Source organism: Bos taurus, chromosome 2 (genome assembly GCF_002263795.3).
Source record: "Bos taurus isolate L1 Dominette 01449 registration number 42190680 breed Hereford chromosome 2, ARS-UCD2.0, whole genome shotgun sequence".
NCBI lineage: Eukaryota > Metazoa > Chordata > Mammalia > Artiodactyla > Bovidae > Bos > Bos taurus.
In genome coordinates, this window is record NC_037329.1 from 89,141,166 (window position 1) to 89,160,887 (window position 19,722).

Genomic DNA, 19,722 nt, shown 5'->3' on the forward strand with positions numbered 1-19,722 from the left:
TAGACAGCAGCCACTACTGCTGCTACTAGTCATGTTAGACAGCAGGCACCATGAAGCATTGTGGATTGATAGCTTTTGTAAGGATTTCCAAAGTCCATGTTTCTTTCTCTGTCATCCTTTCTGATTTCTCCTTCACCCCTCTCCATCTCTGCTTTCTCCTTCCTTTCCTCTCTCCCTCCTTGTCTCCTTCCCCTACTTCCTTGCAGACTTCCTTTCGTTACATACGCTGCTGCTAAGCTGCTTCAGTCGTGTCCGACTCTGTGCGACCCCATAGATGGCCTCCCACCAGGCTCCCCCGTTCCTGGGATTCTCCAGGCAAGAACACTGGAGTGGGTTGCCATTTCCTTCTCCAATGCATGAAAGTGAAAAGTGAAAGTGAAGTCGCTCAGTCATGTCCAACTCTTAGCAGCCTCATGGACTGCAGCCTACCAGGCTCCTCTGTCCATGGGATTTTCCAGGCAAGAGTACTGGAGTGGGGTGCCATTTCCTCTTGGAAAATAGTTGACTTGAGCTTTCCAACAAAATTCTTGTAACTTTTTGTTTTGAAATAGTTTTAAATTTCAGGAAAGTTGCAGAAACATTAGAGAAACTCCTAATTATCCTTTACTCAGATTCCCCAATAAACATTTCACTACGCCTGCTTCATTGTCCTGTATGTGTGTGTATATCTCTCTGCCTCTGTCTCTGCCTGTCTGTCTCTGTATGTATGTATATTCCTGTGCCCCTTGGAATTCTGGAGTTGGAAGATCCAGGGCAGCCTAGGAATCTGTTTTTCACAAATTTTAACAGTGCTCTAGGTGATTCTTAGGATTAGTAATCTGGCAAACACTCAATGGTGAGTTTATTTTGTGGGAGAGAAGGAAGGAGCATTTCTGCACAGAGAGGCCATGGTGAGAGTATCTTAGAAATACTGATATTGACAGCAGTTCCTCCACTTGCTCCGTAATATGTCCATGCACTATTTGTTCCATAATATGTTTCTGTGTGAGAATTCGATTATTGTGTTTGTCCTTGACATATTATTTAATTATTTCATTTAGTTAGGTAAGTTTTTCAATCTATCTCTTTCTTGAATTTTAAGTTGCCCATACCCTATAGAGCCCAGCAGTAAAGAATCCACCTTAATGCAGGATACATGGGTCTGATCCTTGGGTCAAAAAGATCCCCTAGAGAAGGAAATGGCAACCCACTCCAGTGTTCTTGCCTGGGAAATCCCATGGGCAGAGGAGCCTGGCAGGCCACAGACTATAGGGTCACAAAGAGTCGGACATGACTTAGCAACTGAATGACAGCACAATACCTTATTGATAAGTATAAAAGTGAACAGGAAGCTGTAAAATGGACTTAAGTTTTCATTCTCTTGATTCAGAGGGATTTTATTCTTACTCTCCAATTGTCGTTTTGATGAAGAATTTATGACTACTTGTTTCAGTGAGAGATAACTGGAGATACTAATCATGATGGTACTGAATCTGCCCCTTAGGAAAACAGATGCCCCCAGAAAAAAGAATATTTAAAAGATTAAATATGTTGAGCATCACATCAAGTCATGAACTGTGTTCTTGAAGGGAATGATACCATTGTTGACTTTTACCAACTGTGAAGATATATATCTCAGCCTTACACACTGGCTGTGTCATAGCCCTTGTTGTTGTTTAGTGGCTCAGTCATGTCCGACTCTTGGCGACTCCGTGGACTGTAGCCCACCAGGCTCCTCTGTCCATGGGATTTCCCAGGCAAGAATGCTGAAGTGGGTTGCCATTTCCTTCTCCAGAGGATCTTCACAACCCAGGAATCAAACCCACATCCTAGAGGGACTTTAAAGAATTTGGTTTACAAATGAGCCCACTAAGGCTGGAGAGACATGATGTTGACCAGGAATCAAATGTATCTAAGTTTCTTACCTCTGAAGTTAGCGTTCTCTCCTCTACGTTATGCTGCTTCTCACTCATCTCTGTGAAACCCCATTAGCTGGGATGGGCTTTACACTGAGAGAGTGGATAACAATCTCCATAGCAGGATTTGCAGGAGAACTCTGAAGCTAAAATGATCTTCCCCATACCCTGTCCTATTGGGCAGAGTACGGAGAGACTCCTTCATATCTTAACGGCTTTTCGTCTTTAAGGAACTCATTAAAATGTAAATACGCCTGAAGGAATCACTCCTAAGCCCATCCTGGGATAACATTTTATCTCAGGGATTAGTTGAACAAATTGGTTTTCAGCCTAGAGAGTTGTAAGCCACACTATAGAGTGAGGAGAGGGCACCGTGGGTCCAGGGCTGTGGGGTGGGCAGCACAATGTAACAGGGCCTTAGAATATTGCCCACCTGATGGGTTTAAGCAGAAACAACTCTGTCTAATATTTTTTAGCTCTGTACTTTTTAAACTTAACCACATTCATTCTGTGTGGATAGGTGGAATCACTAATATTGTATACCATGGATTTGATCCTACTGACAAATGGGTTTTTGATGTACACTTTTGATAAAAACTTCAATTGAAACTGAGATCCGGGTTCTTGACCTTGTAACCTTTATATGTTATTAAAGAAGTAGAATCTACTTATTCTTCTGTACTCTCTTTACTCAGATTTCGGATAAGATAGGAAGTCCAGATTCTCATATAAAAGATTTTCTTGGGAATCCCTCTCAAATAATTTACAAATCACTCTTATTGCATACATTTTTAATGTGTAAAAGTTCTGCTTTCCACCTAACATGATGACCGACACAGTTGTATTGTTTTTTTTTTTTTACTTCTGTTTTTTATTTTTTGCCCTGTTTTCCAATGGATTACACTTTTTAGAATTCTATTTTTACTTATGTATAGTGGTTTGAGTGTATCTCTTTGTGAATTTTTTTTTAGTGGTAGTTCTAGATGTTAAATTTATAGTATATTTGGTAGTGACACTTCATAAGTTTTATTAAATTATAAAAACCCTACCTCCCTTTATCCCTTTACTGTCCCATATTTATAATATGCATGCATGCTAAGTCACTTCAATTGTGTCTGACTTGTGCCTTCCAGAGTCGTCTGCTATTTCTTTTACTATGTATAATGTCCAGGATAGTTAGCTGCACTTACAAGAAAGAACAGAGAGAAGTACATCTACTCCATCTTGTCTTGGACTTCTCCTTGCCATAGTATTTTACTCTGGAAAGTCACACATTCATCCCTAGGACTTTGTGACTTACTGTATTGGCTGATTCTGGTGTATTTTCCTCTAACAGGTGAAATACACATGGGAGGTCAAGAACACTTTTATATGGAAACCCAGAGCATGCTGGTTGTTCCCAAAGGAGAAGATCGAGAAATCGATGTCTACGTGTCTGCTCAGTTTCCTAAATACATACAGGTAAGGTGGGGCCACATGGAGGGGATGTGGCCAAGTGGTTTCTGCCAACAAGATACAACAAGAACAATTAGAGGTTAAAATGTCATTTTAGAAACCAAAGGAGTTTAGAGTACTAATAGCCATATCCTTTTGGTGTTAAGATCCATACACCTTTACAACTTTTAAGGTATTATGAAAGCAGTGATCTTCTCTTTGTGGACCTGTAACTTTGCAACCAGCAGGTCTCTTTTGCTATACTCTTGGCACTGTTAAGACTACAAAAGAAATGATGACACTAGTCAACACAGCTGTATTATATATGTGAAAGTTGTTAAGCGATAGATCCTAACAGCTCTTGTCACAATGAGAAATTTTTTTCTTTTAACTGTATCTATATGAGATGATGGATATTATCTAAACCTACCATGGTGATCAATATATGTAAATCAAGCCATCATGCTGTACACTTTAAACTTATACAGTGATGTATGTCAATTCATTTCAGTTGTGTCCAGCTCTTTGTGACCCCATGAACCACAGCACGCCAGGTGTCCCTGTCCATCACCAACTCCTGGAGTTTACCCAAACTCATGTCCATTAAGTCAGTGATGCCATCCAGCCATCTCATCCTCTGTCATCCCCTTTTCCTCCTGCCCTCAATCTTGCTTAATAAAACTAAAAAAAAAAAAAATTTGACAAAGAAAAGTCTGCCCTCCAAAACCTGTAGTCACCTAATTCACATGAAGCAATTAGGAAAGTATTGAGCAGAATACAGCCAAGTACTAAATCACCTAAGTCAGAATTTACAGAAGAGGGAGAATTAAGAGAATGGAGGTTTGTGAAGCCCTAGAATGATCTGGGAAATTCCATGAAGATGAAGTCTTAAGTCTGGATTTACAGTGAAAATGAAGTTTGTCTATAGGTGGTGAGGAAAGAGGCCGTTTCCAGGCAGTTCCACACCAAGATCAAATGCCACTCATTCGTTCATTCATCCATTCATTCATCCCTTTGGCAAACCCTTTTTGCCTGTGTCCTATAGACCAGGCAGTGTGCGTGTAAAGAGGGAAGAATAGTACAGACTGCCTATGCTGGCATGGAAGATGTGCCTAGGGTGGCTAGTTTAAGCATCAGGGTGAAAGTGAGGGGAATTGACACTGGGGTCTTGATTCAGTAGGTCACAAGGAGCCAGTGTCATTACCAGAGCAAGTGGGAATGTGGAGAATGAGGCCTCTGAGAAGGGCTGGGTGAATTCCATTTCAGTCCTGTTCTGATCTTCACTCCTTGAGTGACCTTAGGCTTATCACCTCAGTCTTCTTGGACTCCCCGCCTACACCAGCCTGGCACTCTGTGACTACCAAGAGGCCTGGGATGGGGAGGTGGTGGGAAGGAGGCTCAGGAGGGAGGGGATATATATTTATATTTTATATATATATATATATATATATATATATATATATATGTATGACCAATTTGCACTGTACGGCAAAAACCAACACAATATTGTAAAGCAATTATCCTCCAATTAAAAAAAAAAGTAAAATGAAAAAGACTTAATGACCTCAGACATTAGCATGGCAAGGAAGAACAAGACCTAGATCCAGGGAAGACCTGCTAGCCAACTTCATCCAAATGAGAAGTGAGGGATGCTCATTCTCCAGTAGAGACAGTGATGTGCAGGGAAAAGACCCAGTCTGAGAAAGGCTTGGAAGACCATAAAATCTCACTGCTGCAGGAAACATATCTCTAGGAGTCAGTCTGAAAAGGATACCTTACATGTAGTTCATGAAGGAAAAAAAATTTTTTTTACTTTTATCATCACAAAAATATCTCATTGATATTGAAAGGACTTTTTTTTTTTCTTTGCTGAGTGCATGCTCAGTCGTGTCTGACTCTTTGTGACCCGTGACCCCTTGGACTCTAGTCCCCTAGGCTCCTCTGTCCAAGGGATTTTCCAGGCAAGAATACTGGAGTGGCTTGCCATTTCCTACTCCAGGGGATCTACCGGGCCCAAGGGTCGAACCAGCATCTTTTGCAATTCCTACATTTGGCAGACAGTCTCTATACTGCTGTGCCATCTGAGAATTCCGTTGAAAGGACTATGTAATATAAATGATAATTTTGGCACTGTCATTACAGCCAAATACTACTGAGATCAGCCTGGATGCATGCTTAGGTTTTTGGAAATCATCCCATTATTTAGTATAGCCACAGAGTTTGTGTATCACATACATTAAGCAATCAAAACGTGTAAGACTGACCCACTCCCTTGCTGCATAGGAGTTAGATTAATGAAAACTGTTATCATTCACAGGACATAACTGCTTCAGTCTTGAAGGTCTCAGCTAACAAAGTCATGTGTCACGTAAAGCGTGTTGGTGGAGCCTTTGGGGGAAAGGTGACAAAAACTGGCGTCCTGGCAGCCATCACCGCATTTGCTGCAAACAAGTAAGTGGAGAGAATCTGTTCGAGAGACTAAAAATCAAATGAGGTCATGTTGAATATTCTCAACATTGTGGAATCTCAACACTTAGGAAGAATCTGAGTCAAGGTTATTTAAAATAACATATAATATACGAATGCACAAATTGCTGGCTTATTATGACTTCTTTATTTTATATTCTCAAGCTACATAGTATAAAAACAAAAATGAGGATAAGTTACTGAAAAGAATAAAAACCACAGTTAAAAAATGTGCCTGGAGAGTAGACAGAAGCAGATCCTGAAAAAATGAGATTACTTCTCCTTAGCACCTGTATATATATATAAATGTATAACTTATGCAGATCAGTTCAACCTTTTGCAATAGATATTTGTATTGATCTGTGTATCTATATATATTGATATATAGATATATCTCAAAAGGTTCATATACACATATAATTAGATATAAAATGCATCTCAAAATGTGTGTATATATATTCCCTTAATTTAAATGAGTGTTCTGCTTTTTTTATGCTTTCATGTTTGCTCGTCACTTCAGTCGTGTCCAGCTCTTTGCAACCCCATGGACTGTAGCCCTCCAGGCTCCTCTGTCCATGGCATTCTCCAGGCAAGAATACTGGAGTGGGATCTTCCCCACCTAGGGATGGAAGCCTCATCTCCCTTGGCTCCTGCATTGCAGGCAGATTCTTTACTGCTGAGCCACCAAGGAAGCCCCTTGGTTATGCTTACATTTATTTATAGTACCGTTTTCCCTTAAGGGTGTCAACACATAACCAGAGAAAATTGTCTTTGGAGCAGGCACATGAAGAAGGCTGAATTTCTTTGCTAAGTAATATAGGTCAATTCTTCTGTCCCATGACACACGAAGACTTTGATTCCAGACCTGCCCTGTCAGGGAGTACTTGGCAGTCAGACACCTCCTGAATTCCTCCATTTGTTCAGTTCAGTTCAGTCTCTCAGTTGTGTCCGACTCTGCGACTCTATGGACTGCACCACATGAGGCTTCCCTGTCCATCACCAAATCCCGGAGCCTACTCAAACTCATGTCCATTGCGTCGGTGATGTCATCCAACCATCTTATCCTCTGTCGTCTCCTTCCCCTCCTGCCTTCAATCCTTCCCAGCATCAGGGTCTTTTCCACTGAGTTAGTTCTTTGCATCAGGTGACCAAAGTATTGAAGTTTCAGCTTCAGCATCAGTCCTTCCAATGAATATTCAGGACTGATCTCCTTTAGGATGGACTGGGTGGATCTCCTTGCAGTCCAAGGAACTCTCAAGAGTCTTCTCCAACACCACAGTTCAGAAGCATCAATTCTTTGGTGCTCAGATTTCTTTATAGTCCAACTCTCACAACCATACATGATTACTGGAAAAACCATAGCTTTGACTAGACAGACTTTGTTGGCAAAGTAATATTTCTGCTTTTTAATATGCTGTCTAGGTTGGTCATAGTTTTTCTTCCAAGGAGCAAGCATCTTTCAATTTCATGGCTGCAGTCACCATCTGCTGTGATTTTGGAGGCCAAAAAAATAGTCTGTCACTGTTTCCATTGTTTCCCCATCTATTTGCCAAGAAGTGATGGGACCCAGATGCCATGCCTCCATTTGTAACCATCTCTAATGTGGCCCTGGGACTGTTTGCCCATCGCGGAGGTTGTCGTCACAGTGGGAAACCACTCCAAAGCAATACCCTAGAGCCCCTCCCATGAGTAGTGATTGCCAGGCGCCGTTCCCTGACCCAGAGGAGGGGAAGCCATGGTGTCTGCCTGAGAATCGCACAGCTGGGCTCAGGGGGGTCACTCTGTTTTCTGTGATGTGTGTGGCTTGCACTCGGGCTCCCATTAGGAGTTCCATAAACACTGGATAATTCCAATTTGGTAAAAGAGTTTGCTTCTCCTGATTCTTTTTCTTCTGTGTTAGGCATGGTCGTCCAGTCCGCTGCATTCTGGAACGAGGAGAAGACATATTAATAACTGGAGGCCGCCACCCTTACCTTGGAAAGTATAAAGTGAGTTGAGGTGGGGGTGGGGGGCTTTATGTTGAAATATAACATTGCAGAAAGGCAGAGGGCAGCATCTGGCTACTCTCTAATGGGGATTAACAAGGAGCAAATCAACAAACTGTGCTTCAACTTTCTCTTCCTCGTGCTCACTATTACTGGCTGGTTCAGTGAAGCTTTTCTGCTTTGCCCAAAGATGTCAGTTTGTAAAAAAATTACTAGCTGGTAATTGACTGCTACAGAGTGCAAAACTGGAAACATAGGAGTATGTACATGCTTCCATGAAAGTAACTGATAATCACACTATTCCCACATTTTTATATGTGGGAGGTAAAAATAGAGTAATTTCCATAACAGTAATGTTATGGTAAAGAATGGTAAAGATTCTGCCTGCAATGCAGGAGACCCGGGTTCAGTCCCTTGGAGAAGGGAATGGCTACACACTCCCGTATTCTTGTCTGGAGAATTCCGTGGACAGAGGAGCCTGGCAGGCTACAGTCCATGGGTTCTTAATGAGCCGAACACAACTGAACGACTAACACACTTTTCATTTTGGTTAAACTCTGTCCCAGAAATTCCTAATTCTTAGAAAAATTTCCATAGCAGAAAATAAGTATTCTTTTGCTTCATAAAAATAAGTTTACTTGTCAGAGTGGGCTAACTGAAAACTCCTAGGGACTTAGACCTTTTTTGTGTTAATTATTGCTCAAGTAACAGCCCAGTGCAATCATTGGAGGGTGGGAGTAAGGCGAGAAGAGAGAACTCTGCTGCTCATTCATAGACTCAGTCATTTTTTATCTAACAACACCACCATCATCCCCTCAGATTTAAATCTACTAAATTAAATAAAATTTAAAATTCAGTTCCACAGTTGCATTAACTGTATTTCAAGTGCTCAGAAACCACCTATGGCTAGTGGCCGCCATATTGGACACGTAGATAGAGAACACTGCCATCGTCACAGGAAGTTCCATCAGGTAGCACTGATCTAAATACTCTTTGTCTTCCCCTGGCTTTTCAGCAAAGGATGGAAGACAAGGGAAAGGAAGAGAGGGGGAACAGAAGCATCATATGGGAGATGTTTTAAGCACCAGGCCTGGAAGAGTTGGTCCTTTCCTTAATCAACACATTAATGGCCAGAACTTTGCCACCTACCTGCAAGGGAGGATGGGAAATGTAGTCTTCCAATGTGTCCAGGATGAAAGACAGCAGGATTTGTTAAACACATTGCATCATTTCTATCACAACTAGTACCTGTTAGAAGGTAATGAATGGATCTTTTTCAACTTATATTCACCCTAAGCTATATTTTGAATTTGGTTTAGTTCAATTGAAATTAATTGAGGAAAACTTTGTCCTAAAGGAGATATCATTTTAGTAGTTGAGGGAGAAATAAGACTTATACATATGAAATCATTATGAAAGCATAATAATCTCATGTTAAAACTATGGGGAGAGATGAGTATGGGCTGGAGTGTATACAGGATACTTCTTAGAGAAGGTGAAATATAAATGACCTTTAAGAATGGGTAGGCAGAAAGAAGTTGTACCAGGTGGTGGGACAGTAGCAGCATAAAAGCAGAGGTGAGTTACATGTGGCATGATTATTAGGAACAGGAGTAAGGGGAGAAGGGGAATCAGAACCCCAGAGTGCTTACTGAAAAGTAGTAGAAAGTAAGATGAGTTGGGTTAGGTGATAACAGTTTCAGAGTGACCTGAGAATCCCAGGATGCAGGTTTAAACTTGATCTCATAAAGATTGAGACTGAGTAGATCCTTGACCAGTCAAGTGTCATAGCCAAACATGAGCGTTTTGGGGGGGGAAATATGATGGCACTGGGCAGGATGGCTTAGGGAGGCAAGAGGATGAAGGCAGGCAGACCACCAGGAGGCAACTGATGTGTTCAGACATGAAGCAGTTGGGGTCTGAGCTGTGACAGTAAGATGTGGAAAGAGATGGGTCCCAGAGCTATTAGGGTATAAAATAAAATAGAATTTGGTGACAGACTTAGCAAAATATAATGGAGAAAAACAACCACAAGCATGACTCAGAGGTTTCTAGAAGAAAGAGCCAAGTTGGAGGAGGAAACAGTCTAGAGGGACAGTGATGAGTTTATTTGTATATTTCAGAAAGAAGTGACCATGGGATATTGTTGTGGGAATGTCCTTCATCGATATGGGACTCTACTGAAAAGACTGGATTATAATTATAGAAACTGTCAGCATAGTGGTGATTAAGACCATGAGAAAATGGTCTAATGGAGGGTGGTGTGAGGATAGGAGATGATATTAATAGTATTTATAATAATATTAGTAGTCATTTATATTTAGGAATGGAGAAGGCAATGGCACCCCACTCGAGTACTCTTGCCTGGAAAATCCCATGGATGGAGGAGCCTGGTAGGCTGCAGTCCATGGGGTCGCTAGGAGTTGGGCATGACTGAGTGAATTCACTTTCACTTTTCACTTTCATGCATTGGAGAAGGAAATGGCAACCCACTCCAGTGTTCTTGCTTGGAGAATCCCAGGGACAGAGGGGCTTAATGGGCTGCTGTCTATGGGGTCGCAGAGTCGGACACGATTGAAGTGACTTAGCAGCAACAGCATATTTAGAAACTTGCTAGGTTTCAGTCACTTACCTGTGATTTTCTGCATTACCTTATTTACTGCCATGTCACAGATAGTCAGAGAGGTTATATAACTTGCTTGAGATCATAGAGTGGGTTTTGTGGCAGAACCAGGACTCAAGCTTAAACTGCTAAATTCATAGTTCATGCCCTTGACTTTGGTTTGAATTTGGTCCCATTCAACAAAAATCATTAAAATGAACTTTACTAAGTTCAGAAACATTGAATACATTTTAAAAGCAAGGAAGATATTTATTTAAAAGACCTCTAGCAGCACCAAATACTGCTGAGAGTTGTGATGAAATTGGGCCCTATATGAGAAAAATGTGTGGAGTATTAAAACATTATGTGCAGGACACCACATTTGGAGATTACAAGATCACTGACTCTGGGGGAAAAGGTTTTGGTAGAAATATGAGGATGGAAGCTAGAATACCAAGAACTAATGGCGAAAATGAGAGGTCAAGAAATATGCAGTTGATTTGGAGAAGACTGAACGGTAGTGACGGGTTAAACGAGGGGTTTTTCTTTTGCTTTTATATCTTTCTCTACCCTTTCTTTTCATTATTATTACTTTTACTTTTTACTATCTTAACCATTTTTATGTGGTTTTGATTTGCATTTCCCTAGTTATTTGTGATGCTGAACATGTTTCCATGTGCTTATTACACATTTTGTATATATTCTTTGGAGAAATGTCTATTCAAGTTGTTTGTCTACTTTGTAAACAAGTTGTTTGGGGTTTCTTGTTGTTGAGTTGTAAGAGTTCTTTATACATCCCAGATATTAACCCCTTATCATATCCATGGCTTGCAAATATTTTCTTCCATTCTCTGGATTGCCTTTTCACTCTGTTGACTGTGTCCTTTGATATGTGGAAGTTTTGAATTTTGATGTAGTCCAATGTATCTCTTTTTCTTTTGTTGTCTATACACTTTTGGTGTCTTATCCAAGAAAATGTCAAATCCAATGTCATAAAAAATGTTCATCGATATGTAGAGGGTTCACCAGTGACAAAGTACACTTTAGAGAGACTTTGCACCCAGGATCAAAGGTCCATTCTCTTTCCCCAGGCTGGATTCATGAATGATGGCAGAATCTTGGCCCTGGATATGGAGCATTATAACAATGCAGGTGCCTTCCTGGATGAGTCATTATTTGTAAGTGTTTTAATGAGCAAATGCACATTCTGGAAAGTTTTACGTAAAATGATTTAATTAAGAAAAATGTTCAATGGTTAAATGATATTTAATTATAAAAGCCTAAATATTCTCATTGCCAGGAGCAAGTAGCCACATGTTACTTACTGGTGCCCCCACTGTGACCCCAGAGATATTGGCTAAATCTACATCTGTGTGTTATCTCCGTGTTTCCCAAATTTTAGAGCTCTTTTCCCAAATGCAAGTGTTAGACCTTAACCTTGACCCTATTGATATTTTAAACTGGATAATTCTTTGTAGTAGGGGCTGCCCTGTGCATTATAAGATATCTAGCAATATCATTGACCTCCACCCAGTACGTGTCAGTGGCTCAGCTACCCTCCAGACTTAACAACCAGAAATATTCTGAACACTGGCGAATGTCCCAGGGAGGAAGACGGAGAAATTGCCCCTGGTTGAGAACCAATGCATTAGATCAAATATCATTTTTTTTCCATTTTTCAAGGTATCTTATTCACTACATTCTGTAGACTGGGTCAATGAATGCTTCAAAGGCTTTGGAAAGTTTTAAAACCTGGCCGGTGGGGGAGATGCATTAGCTCTAATATGAAAATTTAAAAATAACTTTAAAAGAAAAATTATTCAAATCCTTAAAAATCATTTTACAGCAAAAATGCATTTAATTTGAGACATGGGTCAAGGTTAGTGTGTTTGATATGATACAGAGAAGGTCGTTCATTTCTGGCTTGGTTTTGGTCTGAGGTCTCAGGATGGTAAAACAGGCCCAGAAGGTTGAGGATCTCATGTCAACTCTGGATTTCCACAGGTAATAGAGATGGGACTTCTGAAACTGGAAAATGCCTACAAGTTTCCCAACCTGCGCTGCCGGGGGTGGGCGTGCAGAACCAACCTTCCATCCAACACAGCTTTGCGAGGGTTTGGCTTTCCCCAGGCAGGGCTGATCACCGAAGCCTGTATCACAGAAGTGGCAGCCAAATGTGGGTTGCCCCCTGAGAAGGTAATGCTGAATTTGTCTCACAAAGGATAGTGAATTTTAGAGGTGGGAGGGCCATTGGAGGTCTTCATGTTGAGGAATTTGAGGTCCACGGGGGCTACATGATTTGCTGGAGTTAACCCAGCTGACTGGTTAATACAGAGCAGGACTCTAGAGTTCAGGGGTCCTTGTCTTACTCAGGTTCCTCCTCAGAAGTCATGGGAGAAGGTACTGAGGCATGAACACTGGATTCATTGGTAGTGAGAAGTCTCTATTGGTTGGGGGTATAATTGCTACCAACAAGTTCTGTCAAAGCCTTCTTTCCTCGCTTCCTTAACATCTCAGGCAGCTGTCATTTGAGTCATTTCAATTACTTAAATGGTCTTCTTGAGGTTCTGTAAGTCTTGGGCCAATATTCATTCATGTGCAAGCTCAGTTCCGTTTCCAGGATCCTGGCGTGGCGTTAGGGTGGGAAGATGGTGCGCTCCTGCCCCCTTCACCTCCCCTGTGCCTTCTGCTCAGGTGTTGGGCAGGGAGGAGGAGGAGAACCAGGGCAAACAGACAGCATCTCTGCCACTGGCGTCTCCCAGTAAGCTCTCTGTCCTCTTCTTGGTTAGTTGAGGCCACTCTTTGAGTATATCTTTGAGCCCATCTCTGGGCTCCCTTTCTGCCAGCTCTCTTAGAAATGGACAGTTCCCTGTGAGGATTAAATTTCCAACTGATCCTCAGCTGACACCTCACCTCATCCCTGAAGCCCCTGCCTCCTTGCCCGCTGCTGCATGGAAAGCCCAGGTCTCCAGTGCATCCATCTCCTCCTACCCTCCCCCAGCCCAGCACTAGAGTCTGGGTCCATAGGCAGGAGCCATCATCTTTCTGTTTTGAACTTGTGGGGAGCCCTTAACCTTCCCTTCCTGGCCATCTCACCACAGCCTCTTTGCCAGATATTCTGGCACATTGGTAGCCCTCAGAGGAGGATCAGCAAATGACCTCCCTTCATCCCCAGGGAATATCGAGGGGCGAGGAGCCATCCTTGAAAACATCACCTCCTCTCAACAGCTCACTAACATCCAGTTCTCCTTTTATAATGATCTGGGAATTTGGGGAGGGGAAGATGGGAAGAAGGTAGGTCTGTAATGGCTCCTGTCAGCTTGGAGAGTGACCAGCCCTAATTGCTGAGAATGTTGTCAGCGGGGAATGTGAGGCACTTGACCTTTTGTTCTCAAAAACTGGTGACTAACAGCCTTCGTTGCCAGTTCAGATCTGGGAATTCAGAAAGAATTCTACTCAGTGCTTCAGACATCCTGAGATAGAATTTTTTTTTATTGGATTTTCATCCTAATTATAAGTTTTAGTTAAACAAACTTTATATTTTCATGTTTGAAAGTGTATGGTCTTCTCTTGCCAAAGCATCTGGAAAATACAAATCATGTAGATCATGTAGGCTGTAAATTAAACTCAGCATTGCCTTTCAACAGATACTCACATGTACACCTAGAATTAAAGAGTCTACAGCATGTCTAGACTGTATTGAGTTATATAAGAAGCATAAAGAAAGGAGTCCTTCCTTTGAACTTACACAAGAGCAGCTTCAAAAGCATTTAAGTGCCTACACATTAGGTAGAAGGTCTGAGTAGAGGAAGAAGGGAATTTTGAGCTCAGTTTGGGTTTTCTAGAATGAGCAGAATTTGATTAGAAGGACAATGGGTGGAAGAGACTATGTCGGCTGAGTGCCTCCTCAACCCTTTTAATTCCCTTCTCTTTTGTAGGTCCGAATGATAAACATGTATAAGGAAATTGATCAAACACCCTACAAACAGGAGATTAATACCAAGAACCTGACCCAGTGTTGGAAAGAATGCATGGCCACGTCTTCCTACACCCTAAGGAAAGCAGCGGTGGAGAAATTCAACTCGGAGAATTACTGGAAGAAGAAGGGGCTGGCAATGGTCCCCCTGAAGTATCCTATTGGCCTTGGATCAGTTGCTGCTGGTCAGGTCAGTTCTTCAAACAGACAAATCCAAAAGCGTTGAGGAAACTTTCCATGAAGGTGGATATGGTTGTACTCTGTAGTTGTTAAACTTCTCCAGAGTGGTACTCTGTCCAATAGGTTTTTCTCTAGAGGAGATAAGAGCTGCTTTGCCTACTGCACTAGGATGGTGACAAGCATTCTTGCTAGGAAATTGGAAGACCTGGCATCTACTCTAGGCCCTGGCTTTAAACAGGTGAATCAGCTCACCCCAGATCACTTAATATAAAACAAGCATGGGGACCACCCACTTCCTAGGTGGCACTAGTGGTAAAGAATCCACCTGCCAATGGAGGAGCTGCAGGAGACTCCGGTTTGACCCCTGGGTCAGGAAGATCCCCTGGAGAAGGGCACAGCAACACACTCTGGTATTCTTGCCTGAAGAATCCCATGGACAGGGGAGCCTGGTGGGCTAGAGTCCATAGGGTCACAAAGAGTCGGACACCAGTAACCCCTAAGACTCCTCTTCAGTACTCTGATTCTGTGAGGTAGAAACAGGAAGTGAAGTAAAAACAGGAAACTGCAGGGCACTCAGTTCCCCTCCCCTTTTTGGTGGTGCTCAGTCGCTAAGTCATGTCTGACTCTTTGCGACCCCATGGACTGAAGCACACCAGGCTTCCCTGTTTGAGCAAACTCCCTATCTCCTGTAGTTTGTTCAAATTCATGTCCATTGATGATGGTGATGCCATCCAACCGTCTCATCCTCTGTCGCCACCTTCTCCTCTTGCCCTTAATCTTTCCCAGCATCAGGATCTTTTCCAGTGAGTCAACTTTTCCCATCAGGTGGCCAAAATATTGGAGTTTCAGCTTCAGCATCAGTCCTTCCAATGAATATTCAGGGTTGATTTCCTTTAGGATTGACTGGTTTGATCTCCTTGTTTTCCAAGGGACTCTCAGTCTTCTCCATCACCACAGTTTGAAAACACCAATTCTTTGGCACTCAGCCTTCCAACTCTCACATCTGTACATGACTACTGGAAAAACCATAGCTTTGATAGATGGACCCTTGTCGGCAAAGTGATGTCTCTGCTTTTTAATACACTGTCTACATTTGTCATAGCTTTCCTTCCAAGGCACAAGTGTCTTTTAATTTCGTGACTGTAGTCACAATCAGCAGTGATTTTGGCTGCCATTACTTAATATCTGCCCTCCATAGGAGGTTAGGTCTGTCTCATTTCCCTTATCAGAAATTTCTAAAAAAAAAAAAGATTTAAAAAATAACAACAATTACTGAGCACCTACTATGTTGTAAGTTTTTAGATTTTTATTTCATTCAGCCTTAAGGGAAACCTATAAGATTTGTAGCTTTACTTTAATGATGAGAAGCTGAGGCTCCGAGAGCTTCAATAACTTACCCAAAGTCCCACAGCTGATGAGAAAGGTGGAATCTGGGCTAGAACTCAGGTCTCAGAGGCCCCATAAGCTGTGCTTTGTCAGCTACATCAAGCTCTCCACCGTCACACCGCCACCCCCTCCCATCCACATTCCCATTAGCACCTTCTGATGGGAACTGAAGTGGGATTCAGCTCAGTTGGGAAAAAATCAGACAACTGCCAGCAGTACAGTTGCATCCTCAAAGGCTTCTGAGAAGCTCCGCTGGCCTCCCCCATCCCCTCCCATCCTTCCCTGAAAACCAGCTTATGTGCTTAAAACATTAAATCAGCTGGATCATGGAGGTGCACTGAGGAGTTTGGGATCAGACAGGCTGCTTCCTGGAAGCTGTACACTGAAAGCCTCTGTTCTGAAGAAAACCAAACAGAAGAGGGAACTAGAGCCCCTTCTGTATATGCGGCCCTTGGTGGAGTGATTTGCAATTTCCCACTTGATTTAACCGCTGTCTCCTTTCTGTTGGCTGGTGTGGTTTTGTTTCATAGAAGGCAGAGCTGAAGCCCACGAGGTTCACCATCTTGCCCAAGGACACCCAACTAGCGAGTGGTAGAACCAAGACTTGACTTCAGGACTGTGCTCCCAACAGCTGAGGGTATCCAACACCCCTCACCTACATTTATTTATTTCCTAGATGGGGGCACTGAAGCACACACAGTATCTAATGAACCTCTGTATTCCCAGTGCCTATATATGGCACCTGGCACAGAAACGGGGACTGTTTGTTCGCTCAGTCGTGTCTGACTCTTTCCGACCCCATGGACTGTAGCCCGTCAGGCTTCTCTGCCCATGGCATTCTCCAGGCAAGAATACTGGAGTGGGTTGCCATTCCCTCCTCCAGGGGATCTTCCCAACCCAGGGATCAAGCCCAGGTCTCCTGCATCTCCAGGCAGATTCTTTCCCACTGAGCCACCAGGGAAGCCCACCTGGCACAGAGGCAGAACTCAAATGTTTGAAAGGCTGAGACACTTTGGGAACCTGTGGGATTACCTGAGTACACATCTTACCAGCATGAGCAGTCCTTGGTGGATGGCTTAAGTTTCACAGACTAGGTTCCCAGCTGATATTGGACAGCCATCTGTTCCCGTACGCCAGTTGTGCTGATTTCATAGATATAGCTTGGCGGAATTATCTTTGTGGCACTCACAATGAACCAGCTGGTGGTGCTGCTCAGCTGAACCAAATTTGATATTTTAAGTGGCCCAAGAAGACTACAGCAGCACATGGGACAAATTACTCAGCCATCTCAGATAGAAAGGCTGCCCTGCCCACGGGGTCACACAGGGAAGAAATGCAGAGTCCTCTGTAATTGTTGCTCAGTCACATGTACCAGCTACAAATGTCACCCACGAGCAACTTCTGAATTGCTTGCAGAGCCAAGGAGGCCAAATAGAGAATTTACAAGCTTGAGGAACAGCTTGAATGGCCATACCGTTGCCAACTCATTCATCAAACTTTAATGGAGGTTCTATGTTACTCTGCACGGGTGCCTTAGGACACGGGGCTTTCCTTTCAGGGGTTTTTACATTCCATCAGAGTACAGAGAAGTGTCACAGAGTGGAGTCCAGGAGCAGCCACTGCAGCTGGCAACCCTGTCTAGTGCTCAAGCCCCCAGGGAAGCCTGCGCTGGCCACTCTATAGAGGATATCATTCCTTATCTTTATTGTTTTGAGAATAAATGGCCAGGAGCCCAAGACAGTGTTTCCAGGACTGACCCGTCAACAGACAGTAAAACCTGCTCTGTTGTGTCTCCCCATGATTATTATGACAATGATGCCTTTCCTAAGGTTCTAAGTTTCTCCCTTGGGCAGTGAGTGTATGTGCCTTTGTCCTCAGAGAAGGTGCTCCTGTGTCCCCATTTCCTGTGTACATCCCTCGGCTGCTGACCAGGTGGACAGAGCACATGTTCACTGTCAAAGTGCCTGACTTGGAATAATGGTGGTTTCTGAGCATTGTTCACTGGAGTAGTGTGAAGCTTCAGATGCCAACAAAGAGGCAGTTCTCCAGGTGGCCCATGGCCCACAGTTGGCTATAAAAGTCCTTCTGGTGGGCAAAGAATCCATCTAGGAATACAGGCCTTTCCTTGGGCATATCCGGTGATTGACATGCAATTTGTCAACTTTCACTTTTGACCAGGCTTGTTTAGAGTGGTAGAGGACCCACCTGCCAGTGCAGGAGACATAAGAGATGTGGGTTCAATCCCTGGGTCAGGAAGATTCCCTGGAAGAGGGCATGGCAACCCACTCCAGTATTCTTGCCTGGAGAGTCCCCATAAACAGAGGAGCCTGGTGGGCTACAGTCCATGGGGTCGCAAAGAGTTGGACATGACTGAAGCGAATTAGCACACACCCATGAGTAATGCAAGGTTTACTAAAATTTTAGCTTCATTAAATGGAAATTAGCTTGTTACCAGAATTTTCTGAAGACTTGCCTTTACAAAGCCCAGATCATTATACCACTCTGCTTAGAAGCTTAGATATTAAGAAATCTAGCTGGTAGCTTTTAGTGACACCTCCCCCCCCCCCCCCGCCACCCCCCGCCTCCCCAGCTGACCCTGGAAGCAGCTGCAAAGGTGTGCCTTGTAGGCCTCCTGAACCACAGTGGAACCACAAGAAGCATTTTCTCTAGGACCTGTGGCTGTGAGTATTGCTGTTATCACTGGAGACTCAGAGAAAAGAAGCCTTTCACATTTTTTGCAGTCTCTTGGGATTTCTCAGTCTCCCAAGCCATCTCCATAGCCCCTAGTGTAGCACAAGCAGACTTGGCAAGACGGCACATTCCTATTGATTGTAAAATATGCTTAGCTTAGAGCCTGGGTGTTCTGATTCTGTGTTAGCTGTTTGTTTCCTTCTGTATCCCTGTGGGCAGCTCTGCAGTTAGATAATATTACTTCCAAGTTCTTTTCCAGCTCTAAAGCCCTGTAATTCTGAGCCAAGATGATTGCAGGCAGGCTCAGCACATTTTGTAGCAAAAAAAGTAATATCTATCTGCCCCATCTTATTTTGATTTTTATTTTTGCTTCTCTATTACACACCTACAACTGTAGGGATATGTGTTCACGTAAACAAGTCTTTCCCTTCTCCCCCAAACAATCTATATATGATTTTGCATTTAAAACAGATGGCCTCTCCCTCAAAACCCCCAAACTTAGATTATTGTTCCACCTTGGGTCAGAGGGATCTTTGAAGGTACCAGGGCCTCAATTGCCCTCCAGAGGAAATAGTAGCGTAAGCAGCATAAACCTGCCCCAGAGTCACAGCCATCCAGCGACAGGCTGGCCCTGCCCTGCACGGCTTGCCCTGGCTCTGCTCAGCGCAATGGGGGAGGTGCCTGTGTGTATTGCGGCAGAGATGGAAAGGAGGGGTTACTTCCCAGGGGAAATATCTTCTATTTGATAAGATATATGATAATATCAATCAAAAAGATCTTGACAATTGTTTTTTTTTTTTTGCTTAGGCTGCTGCCCTGGTTCACATTTATCTGGATGGGTCTGTGCTGGTGACTCACGGTGGAATTGAAATGGGGCAGGGGGTCCACACTAAAATGATTCAGGTAAGAATGCAAGTCATTGGATGAAGCTAGATGTGTGCTTGTGGATATGTGTATAAGGGAGAAACAAGGGGTGTACATTTTCTATTCCAAAATAAAAAGGATAGGAGACTTTAACTTTGATTGCTTCAACTACTAAGCTCTTCACAGAAACTGGGTAAGCAAGCCAGTTCTGTAACTGACCCTACTAAAAGAATGTGGCAGAAT

At 43.0% G+C, this 19,722-nt stretch overlaps 1 protein-coding gene across 2 annotated transcripts in view; it reads left to right on the plus strand.

Annotated features, from left to right (window-relative positions):
* The window catches only part of AOX1 (aldehyde oxidase 1), a 71,723-nt gene that overhangs the window by 38,979 nt on the left and 13,022 nt on the right, over nucleotides 1–19,722 (plus strand). For both annotated transcript variants that reach the window (XM_024999354.2, NM_176668.3), the window contains 7 exon segments: nucleotides 3,232–3,356; nucleotides 5,647–5,780; nucleotides 7,696–7,783; nucleotides 11,474–11,560; nucleotides 12,387–12,578; nucleotides 14,321–14,548; nucleotides 19,423–19,518. In XM_024999354.2, the coding sequence (XP_024855122.1) occupies nucleotides 3,232–3,356; nucleotides 5,647–5,780; nucleotides 7,696–7,783; nucleotides 11,474–11,560; nucleotides 12,387–12,578; nucleotides 14,321–14,548; nucleotides 19,423–19,518 (950 nt within the window).